This window comes from Sebastes fasciatus, chromosome 2 (assembly GCF_043250625.1).
Source record: "Sebastes fasciatus isolate fSebFas1 chromosome 2, fSebFas1.pri, whole genome shotgun sequence".
In the NCBI taxonomy this organism is placed as follows: Eukaryota; Metazoa; Chordata; class Actinopteri; order Perciformes; family Sebastidae; genus Sebastes; species Sebastes fasciatus.
The window spans coordinates 22,663,980-22,678,508 of NC_133796.1; the positions used below are offsets into that span (position 1 = coordinate 22,663,980).

The window sequence follows — 14,529 nt, forward strand, 5'->3', positions numbered from 1 at the left end:
AATAATTACTGTAAAACCCGTCTCTGTCTGTCATCACCAAGGATGTGGCAGGGACCTCTCTGTGCTCACGAAAGGTTAGCTGGAGGCTTGTGTCTGGACTTATGAAAAAGCCTGAGGAAAATGTCATTAGAGCAAGGGGAAAAGACACTCGGAATTAACAATTGGAAATTCAATCAGGATGGCTTTAAGGGTGGTGTGTGCGTGTAATGCGTGAATGTGTGTTTGCATGCGAATCTCCGACAAAAGAGCTATAGGACTCGTCCCGGGAACACTTTCGGGTTAAGAAATTCCTCTCGTCAGTGGGAGTGCAGAACGTGGGGAGAAGGATACCCTGGGGGCGACTTCTGCTAACTCTGCAGGCCTCTTTGACTTTGCCAACATGCAAACAAACTGACAACACAAACTAAACAATCCGGCTGTAAATGTCCCTGCAGCAGTCCTCACAAACAGGATAATATAATGCCACCAATATCTAGAAACCTCATGGCCTTGATTAATTATGCCTGACATTGTATTGTCTGTTAGCTTCCTTTTATTGTCACTGTTTGTTTTTCCTCTTAAGTTGAGAGGAGGTCCGTTGTATAAGCCTGTGGCTTCTTGACCTCTCCTGTCACATTTCTTTTTTTTTTTTCATTATCTGGATTTTGTGAAGTCTTATGTGCAAATAAAATAAAATAAAAATGAAATAACATCAAGCATTTCTCATGCATTTATGAAAGACTCACAAATTTAGCACTTTTCACCTTGCTGGATTTTTCTAGCAGTGCATGATGTTTAATTTGCATGCTGTTATTGGTTGTCATTGTGCAGTGAAACGTGACTGTATTTACCATGTGTTGACTCCCCTTCCCATCAATAACGCGGCCCAAATCAAAAATAGACTTTTTATTCATTTTCAGTCTTTTGAAACTGGAAATGAACCCTCCTATTCATCAATGCCTTCCTTATTTGTAAATGTTTAATACATTTTACATCGTTCAGACGTTCTCTTAAGGCTGCTTATTTTACACTGCAGTGCTGATCAGTGTGTCAAGCGGCATGCATGAGCTTGCTCAGCTCAGTGTAAAATAATAGTGTGAAAAGTAAGATAAAATTTTGAGGGGGCAGAGCAGAGCACTAACATCAGAGGCTCTGTTTTGTTCTCTTGGTTCTAGTCGCAGCGGCGCGTCACGTTTCACCTGCCGGATGGCTCCCAGGAGAGCTGCAGTGACAGCGGTCTGGGGGACCACGAGCCTGTAGGCAGTGGCTCCCTCCTCACACAACCTCTCCCTCTGGTGCAGGCGCAGGACGACTTCTACGAGCAGGCCTCCCCCGATAAGAGGACTGAAGCTGATGGCAACTCTGATCCCAACTCTGGTGAGTTGTAATATACACGACTGCATGGTCGGTCTCATTGGATTTCTCTCTCTATCTCTCTTATTCTCTCTTTGGCAAAATGTTTGAGTTTATAGTGCTATCGTAGACATTTTAAACAGCTGCAAAATCTTCACTCAATGGACATTGTATGCGTCGTGATAATGTCTTTTCTTTCAAATACAATATGACTTTGACTCAATTTTCTGAAATCAAAATCTGAACATACTTTGTCTTAAAGTGCAGGTTAAAGCAAATTAATGTTTCAGATTTTGCCTCAGGGAATGACTAAAACTCCTTGAGCAGAGATGATAAATAGTCATGAAAAACAACATCAGTCTCTATAAAGAACTCAACGCACCAAATATCATTTAATTTAGAGTCATTTGATTGCCCAAGTAGGTTTCTAGTGGATACACGAGCAGGTCATTCATTTCTCAGTTAATCATCCAGACTTGTTCATTCCTCCCAGGAGCAAACCTGGGCCTCCCATAGGCTCCTCACCTATTTGTGAAACTCATTTGATTTATTTAGAGATGATTTCCCAGTTGGAAGTCTTGGTGCTCAGCTGAAGATGTTAACTTCCCACTATTTCTGGTGGGAATGTACATCTCCGACCCAGTTTTCTCATTTTATCATTAAGAGGTGAAGCGTGCACGAAGATCAAGCGCATTGCCCCAAGGTCGATGCCAGCTTGCCTGCTGAGGGTGGAGCAGCCAGCACCACATAAATACAAGTGCTGTAAGTAAACTGTGTGAGCTGCGTATGATTTCATAGTACAGACTCCAACTTAGCAGATGTACTCACAGTTGGCAGATGTACTCTGTGTTGGCCTACTGACTCACTGTCTTCACAAATGAATGGAGCTGCACGTGGCCAAAGCACGTGCAGTTGTAGTGCAGCCGACTGGCAAGCATTGTTACAAGTGAACATCCACCTTTAAGGTATAATATGCAAGAATTTCCTAAAAAAAACATGGACTGCATAGACTGATACAAATATAATCCCTCTCAATCATCACTTATGACCCACTAGAAGTGTGTGGTGGTGTCTGCCTGCAAGGACCCTGCCTGTATTTTCTCTTTTTTTCATATTTTGCTGTATCTGGGTGTTTTCTGGGCGTCTGCCTTTTCTGCCTCACGTGGGGGTGTAACCCCCAGCCAATTACAGCGTGCAGGGTGTGCAGTCTGTTCAGGTCATCAAATACAACCACTTTGTCCCGCCCCACGGCTTCTGTCGTGAAACGTTCAGAAAATTATGTTTTATTTCTCTGATTCACTGCTTTGTTCTCACTAACGCCGCTCCCTCTCTTCATTCACTCTATAGTTTGCTCCACCATCGCTGCTCTCACCCTCCCTCGCTCGTTAGTTGAGCCGAGGAGGACGGGCAACTTTGAAGGCTGTGCGTTTACAAACAGCAACCTTTTTTTTTTCTGTCCATCATGAGTCTGACAATGTTGTAGGAATGCAATGCTTAAATCCATGGAGTACTTTTTAACGAACTACAAACTAACTATAAAACCCAATTCAGACTTTATTTGCCAGTAGAAGAAATTGTTGAGACAACTAATGAAAGAATAAATGATTTAATAAATGTTTCATAGATACCTTTAATATGAATCTTTTAAATTGAAAGTGAACATTTAGAAGATGTATTCAATAACATAGTTAATCATTACATCATTATGTTGATATGAAAGCTAATACCAGCTCTGTTACACAATGTTTCCATTGGAATCAACCAGTGGAAATTAATTGTATATGGACATCATTTTCAGGAGAGACAGTTCATAATTCCAATGCAATTTTAAAAGTGTACAGACAGGCGATTGAAGCCAACAAGAATTAATAATGTTACAATGTATGAAAGCTGTAATTAAATCAGCAATTACCTGCCAGTACTCTTGATGTGCATAGTACATTTCATGGCATGTCAGACATTTATGCTTTATGTTTAATTGACATATGCAGATTAGCTGCACATGTCAGAAAAGAGCTACGCTGCAAATGTGATGGGCATTAAAATGCACAGAGAAATCTATAAGAGCCACTTCAAATGCAAGTATTTAATGGCTTGAATTACTTATAGTAAATTTAGATGTGTTGTATGTTTGGAATTAGTCCAATGACTTATGTTAATGAATTGCATGAAGAAAAAAAACAAAAAAACAATTGTCCAGTTACCTCTTGACATGATTCCACAAGGTGACACCTCACCTGACCCTTTAAACAGATTCAACCTACATAACATATTAATGAAAAGATGGTCTCTATGACTATTCTCTATACAGGCAAATAAACCTAAGGATATGTACATATATAAGGTGTACAGAGAGAGATAGAAGGATAGAGAGAGTCTAGGTTGGTTCCCTAGAGCTGCATCAAGTGTACAGTAAAATCAAATGTGGGCCATTTAAACTGTAAAACGCATAATTTAATGTACATTTCAGATTAAACTTCATACTGCACGAGCCCTCACGACTGGTTTACAGTAACTGTTTCCAACAAAAGGCATCATTTTTGTCCTTAAGCAATGGCATTGTGTTTTGTTAGCGTTGTTTGCCTGTCAGCAAACTATTAACAGTGACAACAGTGGTCTTTGATCACTGACCTGCTGCTTGGCAGGATAATGATTTTATGTCTAGTGTATGAGGGATGTGTTACCTGCTGGTGGTGCTCTCAAATATGTGAACTCACTGGTCCCAGGTTAACTAGTTCTGAATAAGTCTCTGTCAGACTTGAAAAGCCCCCCTAACTGTACGATATGACTCAGTGTGTTGACAATGGCAAATAGTATCTGGGAGATATTTGACACTATTACGTTCTAAGTTGAGGTGTAAAGTATCTTCTGACACTATTGAAAATAACAACATTTTAGATGAGGACCTTGACGGTGGGTGGTCGTACCACAACGCTTTGTTCAGGTTTTGACAATAACATTACTATTACTTTCTGTCATATTAAGACTGTTCAAAAGACCCTCTTAAATAAATCAAAATTTAAATGATTTATTAAATTATTATAAGTCTGCAGTCCTCGTTGGATACTGAAAAAAAATATATTTAGTTTAAGAGTGTTCATTTTTCTTCTTTGGTTGTAAGCAGCAATGGGATTCACATGGGAGACAGATTAAAGTTGCTTTCAGATGAGAGTGATCAGTATGTAGTCCTTCTGATAATTAAGTTATGATACCTACACAGTCAGCATTTAGGGACATCTAAACAGAATTTCTAATCCATCATAAATAAATCTTTTTTTTAATTTTTTCACAGGAAACACTTTATTATACAAAATAGAACTACGTTGTTTGGTGTCAATAATTGAGTCAAATTCATGGCAACTCATCAGTGGTTTTCTGGACAGCATTCCTGATTAAATTATAAACTATATCACTGACTGTGATTATCGTAACAGACTGCAGGTGTCACATTTTAAACTGACAAAGTGATTGAGAGTAAAACTAACCAAATAATATTTGGATATTTGCCTCACTATCTGTTTAACATTGAAAAAAGTTAACTTACTAATTATCCTTTATGTAATACAGGAAAGTGATTAGACCTGTGCGTAGGTTGTGGCGTCCATCTGAACTAAGGAAACATACTTAGTGTGGGAGTTGTGAGAGTCTGATGTCTGAAGAATATTTTATATATATATATGTATATATAATGGAATAGAGCATGAAAAGATCTTTTCTATGTTCTTTGTGACTTGAAGATATCCCTGTTTGTAAACAAAACAAAACAAGAAAAAATCAATTGAACATGACAGTGGATAAAATAACAATAACAGATGGAGGGTAATGAGGGACACAGCAGTTTCAGTTAACATTATGATGTTTTTTCTGTGAAGAGAGAATTAAACTTGACAGTGATGTATGAGCAAGTTGTATGTGAGCAAATGTGAAGAGAGAGGGGAAAGACCTTACAGGGCCCTGTTTCCCAATAATGATTGATTTCAAAGGTCTAAGAGCATTTTTACAAAAGCTCTTAAATTTTTTACACACAATTCCCAAAACAGCACTTTACCAGCGAGTGCACGTGCAGGACTGTTAAGAGCTGCTTAACGTTCACTGTCCATGGTGCTGAACAGAAGAAGGAATTGATTTAAAGCAACTTGCTATTTTAAATTCTCAATAAATATGAACAAATAGAAAATAGATGATTAGGAAATGGAATCACGGCCAGATCAAATTAATATAATATTGGACAAGCAAAAATCCTAATCCTATCAAATAACAATGAAGTTAAAGGTGCTAAATTCCAAATTCAGAGCATATCTATCATCTATCAGATCTAACAGTGTTTACCTGGGGGGGGGGGAACCCGAGGGTGGGTGTTAAGCTTCCGTGACGATGACGTAGGTTGGTGTTATCAGTGGTAATCACTGTTTAGCTAGCCAGTGGGGCTCACATGCACTAAAAGGCATGTGAGGCTGGTCCGGCTATCTCAATAAAGCACCAAGAAGCTCAGATTACAACACACAGAGAGGGAGAGTGACTTCATTCTCTGCTCAGGTTGACATTACTCCTCTATATCATTACATAGCAAATAGTTGTTTGCTGCTATATTAGTGCTCTGAATTTCGAATTTAGCACCTTTAACGTATACATGACATCGCCAAAATTGACACATTCGATGTTACATACTGTAAGCGATGTTTCTATGGTTATATAGCGACACGCTGGTGCTTGTTGCACAACATTTAACCAGTCTGTCGTACATAATTGTTACATGACAGTGTGCACCATCACTCCAAATAGAGACTGCATACGAAACAGACACCTGCTGCCTTCAGATTGCTGTAAAGAGAGCCACCAGTGTAAAGGAAAGACCTTCAGTGTGGCTACTAACTGTCATAGATTACAGAGCTAGTAGGAATCACTCACAATTTTTTTTTTTCTATCTGGCTGGAATTGATGCCATAATTGGAATAAAGCTGTTTTCTGTGTGATCACATGTCAGCTGGTTGAAAAACATTGAATGAAAGTGGAAAATGAGCATAAATAAAAAGGTTTGTGTGATTTCAGGGAGATTTTTATGGGTGTACCTACACCATATTAAGTGACCAAAATGTTATGGAACACCGGTGCACTGAGTTGCACTGGGATGAGCTCTTGGCCTGCTCTGAGCAGGCGGGCAGTGGACCGCACCAGATACACTCATTCTACCCAGATTGCAGTGTGCCACTGGATTGGCACCTCGGCACTGCCTAACCTCAGAGCGTCCCTGGAACATACCAGTTCACCGGTGTGACACTGTATTCCGTGAAAGTAGAGCTCTAAGACTTAAAATACAAGATGTTGCATTGCAGTTCATGGTCCTCTTACAGTAACATGCTTTCTGTGAGTTGGTAAAAAAAGATTATCTTTACTTGCAATGCTTTTTGCAAACATCCCATAATGCATCTGCAAGATAGGTTTAGGATCAATTTACATTCAGGTTACAGACCCCAGGAGCATCTCTAATATTCATGCTTCATCATAGTTTACTCTTACTTCATTGACTTGAAATTGAAGCTTCTGTCTTTATTAAGTCACACTATGAAAAGACAAATCAAATAAACAGTAAAGAGGAAAGTAATAGTCATATGCTGAACATCTTCTAGGGCCGCCACATGTCCCTCTGCAATTATAGAGTGAAGTTATTCCCGACCGTTTCAGAAAGAACTGAGTGAAATAAACAACCAAGTCACATATCCACCAAATGAATGCATATTTTGGATGAAACATAATTCCGTCGTCAGAAAAATAAATAAAAATACAATTGATTACTGGGCTGTTGAGGTCGGTCAGATTGGTTGTGCATGGATGAGAGTCCCTAGACTACAAAGAAGCTGAAATAATATATGACAGGAGAGCGCCCAGAATAAACAGAGAGGAGAGTGGGGTGAGATAGGGTAGTCATGTTTATTTATAAAACATTTAAAACAACCATTATTGACTAAAGTGTTATATGAATGATTTAAAAGCATAGCAGACAAGAAACACAGGGCAGTAAGACAAAAAGATCACTTGCACAATCACGCAAATAAACACTAAAGGAAAGGCGAAGGCAAATAGAAATAGACTGTGAGATGAAATTTGAATGATTCCTTGGAGTGTGCAGAACTGATCTAATGAGAAAGGTTGTTCCTCTTGTCTAGCAGCAACCCGTAAGCTTCATATTTAGATGATGAAACAACCAAGAGTCCCATGCCTGATGACCTGAGAGTCCTACAGGATCAAAACAAACAGAAATATAATAGATTGGCCTTATAAACAACAACAGGATCTTGAAATCATTTCTGAATTGTCCTAGGAGACGAGTGAGGAGAGCCAACAAAACCAGTGAAGAGGTTACTGCCAATTGGGCTACATTTACATGATGTTCAGTTTGGAGTATTTTCCTAAAAGAACATTTTTTTGGATGCAGTTTTACATCTCCAAGTGAGCCAAATCTTATTCCCATGTTTATACTCTAAACACACTTTAAACTTGCATACATAAATTAATACTTTTTAGACAAACAACAAGAAAATACAAATGACCAGTCTGTGTATTTGAAAGTCGCATCTTGTACACCATGCCCCTCTATACATTATTGATTTCTGATCTCTGCTACGGATCAGCAAAATATCAGAACCGATCACTTTGAGTGATGGTGGCAGCAGTCCGCACAATCACTTTACTTTTACTAATTTAATATCTGTAAAAAAACAAAAGTAGCAGTGATCCATGCAGGAGTTGCTGAAGACACTGGACAGTGACTTTTAATGTGGATTTTAAAAGTACTAAAGCCAAAGCCATCAGGGTGCTGGATATTTGCAGCCTGACTGCTTTCCCCAAAACATTTGAGATTTGTTGAATTATTTCATGATTGTGGTGTGTGACCAATTTGACATCCCTTTTCCCAAACCATTTTATTTACAAATGATATCTTGGAAATATGTGCTCATTCCTAACAAAACTATTATTTTCATGGCAACATTTACAGTACGCTCTTTTTTTTTCAATTTGAAAGTATGATGAAAAGATCATTAAGTCCAAGTAAGTCAGTTGTTTACTTTTTAACTTTATATTATAATATTGAATGTTTGTTCAGTTCTTAAAACTTCAATTAATTTGAGTCCTTTGGTGAATAACACATTTCTTTATTTATCCCCTTTGTTTCTTTATCAAACTGAAAGTTTGACTAATATCCTATAATTAAATTGTCTTTTGAGCAGTGTGGCATAATAAGAACAGCCTTTCTTATAATTTATAAACTCTAAACATAGTCATCTAAACAGCCCGTGTTGTTAAATGTCATAGACTGTGATAGGGAGATTATCACCATCACTGACAATATAAATGAAGGGGAGGAGTTCAAACAGTTTACAACAATCAAAAACGTTTTTCAAAAGTTAGGAAATGGCAGGATTGTTTTTTTCAAAAGTTATACAGAAGTTGTTGTTTTTGACACGGATATGAAAGGGATTTACAACAAGAAACATGGATAATCAAGCAGTAAAGCTGTGCAATATATTGAACTTGAAATTAAGAATTTTGTCAACATGTTTACGAAAACAACTTTCTGAGTTGCTGAGCGCCATTTGTGGCTGCGATCCCAGGAATGGTCTCAGGTGTGTGTGCAGGTGGGAAAAGAGGACCAGATATAGACCTGGAAGAAATACAGTTTTGAGTTGTGACTGAAGTGGCTGGTGATATGTTGACAAGCAGAGCTGGTTGTCCTGTAGCTGAGCTGGCTCACTCTGTAGCACTTTTTATAGAAGTTTTGATATAATGTATCATGAAGGTCATGAACAATGATGTCATAAACAGCCTCGTTGGATTGTACTAGTTACTGGGCCTGAGCTGGAAATAACCCTGGGAGTGAAACAAGCCACTGAATGTTACAAGCATGTAAATATGGGAGAGAATTGTAGCTTAAGTATGAACTTTAATGGACCACATGAAATGCATTTTTTTTTATCATTTCTAAATGATATTTGAAAAGAAACAGAGGTAACAAAGTCTAGACCAGGAGAAAGAGCGAACAGAGAAGGGTTGAAACTGACAGAGGAAAAAGCATGCCAACGGTACAGTGGTTAAAGCAACTCTGTCGTATCAAGCGAGACCCTTTTGTCATGTAAATATGATTACATTAATCTAATCCGTTCATCCATCCTCTCAAGAGAGGAAAATCAAGCACTTCTCAAAAGCACTACACGTGTACTGCCACAGCAGTTACATCATTTAAAGTATCATCAATTTCAGGAGTCACTACTTTGGTTTTAGTTCTTCACTATCATATTGATCCACAATACAATTTACAAAGCGTTTTACAAGGTAGCTGCCCTACCTTTCCCCCCTTGAGGTTAGCCAGACTGCCTTTTAGTGTTAACAAGTCATTTAATTAATTACTTTTTCAATTAATGACAGAGGAATGAATTTTGCAAGAAATATCTTTAGCTACAAAAACTAACCAGCCAGAGTCCATTCCCAAGATTGTCAAATTAATGTTGAATTAATGTTACAAGGTTTGGGATTTTTTTTCCCCTCATAATGTTAGAAACATATTTTAACACTACATTTACCCAACCAAACAAGTATGTAAGAAGTAAAACTGTAAAAATAAAAAAAATAATAATACTTAAATAAATATTATGACTTCTCTGCTAGTAATGGAGCCTCGTAGCTACATGTTTAAATAAGAACATTTCTATTCCTGCAGATTATTATCGGCAGACAACCTCTGACACTCCTCACTAAACTGAGCAGTTTATACGAACCTGTTTTAATTATGTGAAACTGAAATATTTATGTAAAATGTAAGTGCAGAACACATTTTGTACTCAGATAAAATATCAAAGTTCCCTTGGGTCACGAATTGCTGCAATGTAATATCATTTGGTAATGTGTCCAGTGAAGTGGTGTGGTTAGCCAATCCATTAAAAACACATACTGTAGAATATTAAATGTCTCACTTGATGAACTATAGGAAGCTGAGAGACCAACGTCAGCAATTATTGTATATGATACTATACTGGGGATTGCGGACAGTACATAATACTACAGTAGGTGTTGTATCTGCTGGGGCAAATAATCCTCCTACTCATTCATAATTAAATCACATTTAAGGTGAATCTGAGGTGAGTCAGCACAATGCACCTCTACACCCCATTTTGATTAGACACACGAGGGCAATTGTTATTCATGTGTTTTTTTTTTCTTTGTTTCTGTTTGTCTGTTTTATATTTTTTCCCCTAAAACAGAAAGTTATTATGGGTTACAATAATTTCTTTACAGATCTGCAGGGTATCATATTGTAAATAATAGATATATAATATATTACTGTAGTTACTGTAAATGCACCTGCTGCCCCTCTTTTGCTATGTGCCCCTAGGAAACACATTTATTTAAAAAAATATATAATATCACCATTTACTCTACAGTAATATCATTTAATGCCACCTGTGTTTTGGGTTTATGTTAAAAATTGCAAAAACTGCTTGTGTGTGTGCTTGTGTTTTTCTGCATTTATGCCATGAGTTGGCAAATTAAATGCGCCCTTCTTCATCCTTCAGTATGTACTGCTGGTTTTCTTGCTACATTGTTCATCATCTTAGCATGTCAGAAGGACTGTCCTCTCCAGACAAAACAAAACAGCTCTGGTCATTTTTTTCAAATGTCTTGAAAATACTTGTGTATTTCAGGCAACCTCATATGATGACTGTCCTCTCCAGAAATCTGACAGCATATGTTGCATGATGAAATGGCATATGTTCACATTAGTTAGCAACTAAAGTAGGAATTGTGTGACTTTGTAAAGCTGCTGGTTGAGTACTGAAATGTTTGTATAAAATTGCAGGAGCGTTCACATTCGTTTTAGCAATTTCAAGGTTCCTCTTGAGTATTCCCATCCCTCTCTGTGTTGCAGGGGTCTGGGCAGGTAGTCAAGCACTAGTTGAACTGTATCTGTTTGAAGATGAGTGATGTTAACAGGAACACGGTTCACCAAAATGGTTGGTTGCACTATTTATGCTTAGGAACATGACCAACTGACAGGAACAGAGGAGGAAGCACGTGGGGGAGAAGGGGTGAGTGGACGGGGCGCTTGTTGAAATAGCACAATGTGACTGGGAGAGGGGAGCTGTTAAGGGGCTTGGAGGAGAGGGCCAAAATGCTCAAATGCAGGATTGTTATGTTCTCTACCATGAAAATGGAACCACTTTAGCCATTAATCATTGATGGAAAAGAGATGATGGATAACTCCCTTGTTGAGGTATTCTGCTATGTTCCAGTCCGCACTTCTTTGTCTGAGACGTCAACGCATCTTTTCAAGTCCCCACAAAAAAAAAAAAAAAAAATTACTAATCATTTAATTTGTATGTGTGTATGATCTGGCAATATCTAATGATGATGTGAGGATATTGCAACCAACTGAAGCCTTTTCCAGGCATGTTGGAGAGCTACGGTTGCTGACGCGAAAATGCAACTGGCCCCATCTAGAGCCATTTGGAGTAGAGCCAGTGCGTAGAGTGTGTGTGTGTGTGTAAGTTGGAAGTGAGTGGTGAAGCAAGAGAGAGAGAGAGAGAGAGCTGTAGTGATGGGAGCAAGTAACGTTATCGACTCCGACCCAAGTAGGAAAAGTTAACCTTGTTTGGTCTGTCTGTTCTGAGCTACTTTAGAAACATGGTGGTGCAACAATGCGGACTCCGAGGAGAGGACCCGCTCCTTATGTCGATATAGATAAGGTCATTCAAGGTGACGAAAACACATTTATTAATTATTAATTAAACATACTTATTAATATTATATTATATTTCTGCCAATAAATCCCCCTAATTGTTACACTAAATGTGGAAATACTGTGAAATATCACAATTACACAGTTGTAATCACTAACATGTCTGGCCATTAGGACTAGCTAATATAAATCTTTCATGATGTTGTCTCCACATTTTTATCAGAATGCTGGCTATTTATTCCATCACAATATTGTGAAAATATGCTTGCAGGCAAGCAAGATGGTCACAGTGCCATGTTTTTATGATTGTTAAAGCCAAATTTCTGGTGCCTTTATTTCCCAGGCGCACCGATTGTCTCTCTGCGGCGGAGAAGATTGGCAGCCTCTTCACTGCCTTTTACCTTTGTGCCACCAGGCTCGTTGTCATGGGAAATGCTGGATTACTGTGCCACACAAAACAGGAACTGATTTACTTTGCACCTTACTGTATACTATGCAACTGTACTCTGCAGTTCCACTATTTAGCCAAGAAATTTAGTTTTCTGCATACTGTGATGAGACAAGCATTGATCCCCAATTTAAGAGGTACTTTTAGTATTCATTAGCACCACTATACTGAATAGGTTATTGCACATGTACACAACTTGTTCTCAGCAAAGGACACAATTTCATTACTTTAGCTGAATAGATATACAATATAGAGGTAAGTTGCAAAGCGTCCATTGCATTCATGGCAGTGGGAACATTGTTTAGTAATGTACAGAAACCATGAATGGGCACGGGAAGGCAATAAGAGTGTTTGTAGCACTCACAGCGGGAGGATTGATTCTCTGGAAGCAAAACACACCTCTGCAGACTCAGTATGTATCAAACTAAAGAATGAATGGACCACAAATAGTTTGCTGTACCGCCGCACTACCACATTTATATTTTATTACATTATTTTCAATTCATTCATTCAGAGTTCTCCATTGAATGGCAGGAGAGCAGGATAGATGTGTTTTCCTGACTCCATCTGATGTCTGTGAGCTTCCATCAAAGCAAATGAAAAACAGACAACGCCCTGGACAATGTTGGAAAGATGGCCGTTCTTTTTTTGTTATTATTTTGATTTAGTCTTGCAATTTATATATTCTTATACTGCAGGCAATATGTCATTCATTTATTCTTTTCGAGCCCAGCACAGAAACTTGTTGCTATGACGGAGCTGACCATTTCTGTGTTTGGCTTTTTCTGTACCAATTTCACCTCATTGTATCAGTGGTGGGAGATGTATGCAGATTCTTTTTGACCTCTAGTAGAGCTATGGAGCTACTTTATTTTTGGAGAGTGGCTGGATTTCACACTATTCCACTGACCTACAGGTGGCGATAACGTGCCACGATATGCTGCAATGTGCCAACAAAGGCAGGGAAGAAGAAGATGACTGGCGGCTAGTAAACATGGATGGTGAATGAATTACTTAATACTTACTTATACTTAAAAATCATCTTTGCAAATGTTTTATGAGGAAGCAAATGCACTCAACATGTTTGTTAGACCCCAAAGATACCCACAATGCATTTTGGTGAGTAACACTGATTGTAAACACAACTTTTGTATGTTTACAAGGGAAGTCCACGTTTGCCAACATATGGCTAAATACCCTACTTTAGTTTGTCATTTGCACAGTAAACTACTTTAGTGTATTTAATTGTTTATATATTGTCATTATTGAACAAAAACTGGGCAAAATATGGGCAGAAGTTGTCGTTAACCTACAGAGTATAGGCATGTTTTCACCTGCAGTCAGACAAATGTTCTAATACTGGGCAACAAGGAGAGAGAGTTGGGAATGAGAATGGTTGAAGAAATGAACACTTTGCCATAGAGAAGAGAGAATGAAGACTGCAGAGCACAGGCTGGTGAGTGGGCTTGGATTATGTGCTGAAGGTGTGTACATTCACTCTTGGGCACAATCACTCCAGTTCTGAATTCAGTACAAGCTTTTATACAGTATGTGGCCAGTTGTTGGAATGTAGGCAGTGACTTAAGACACTTTTGACTTTGGTTGGACAAGAAGCAGGCTGCAGCACTCTGGATGAGCTGCAGGGGTAGAAGAAAGCACTTTAGCATCACAGCCAAGAGCATGTTGCAGTAATCCAGACATGAGGTTGTGGCCATGATGTGATCCTTCTGCAACAAAGTTGAGAGTAGGAATCTTGTTGCCTACAGCAAATGAGGGCTCATTCACCAGTTATGTATAGCCTTTTACTGTTGCTAGTCTTTAAACATCAACACATTAGTAATACTGAATGTTCGCTGCTTCGTACTGGCATCTGTATATCTGTATGTTTAAATTCAATATTTACTGTTATATCTACTAGTTTTAACAGATGAGGAGAAACAAAAGGCACATGAGCGAGATGTGAATCCAGCTCATCGGTTACAACATGGCAACACGTTCTCACTACCAACTCGTCAAATAC

General features: G+C 38.4%; 1 protein-coding gene across 5 annotated transcripts in view; it reads left to right on the plus strand.

The window, feature by feature from the left end:
* Positions 1-14,529, plus strand: part of pcdh9 (protocadherin 9) — a 228,933-nt gene that overhangs the window by 159,822 nt on the left and 54,582 nt on the right. For 2 of the 5 annotated variants that reach the window (XM_074614634.1, XM_074614635.1), the window contains one exon: positions 1,155-1,356. The exons of 1 other annotated variant lie outside the window; for it this stretch is intronic. In XM_074614634.1, the coding sequence (XP_074470735.1) occupies positions 1,155-1,356 (202 nt within the window). The remainder of the gene's footprint in view (positions 1-1,154; positions 1,357-14,529) is intronic. 2 more of the 5 variants (XM_074614638.1, XM_074614637.1) reach the window with 1 other exon arrangement.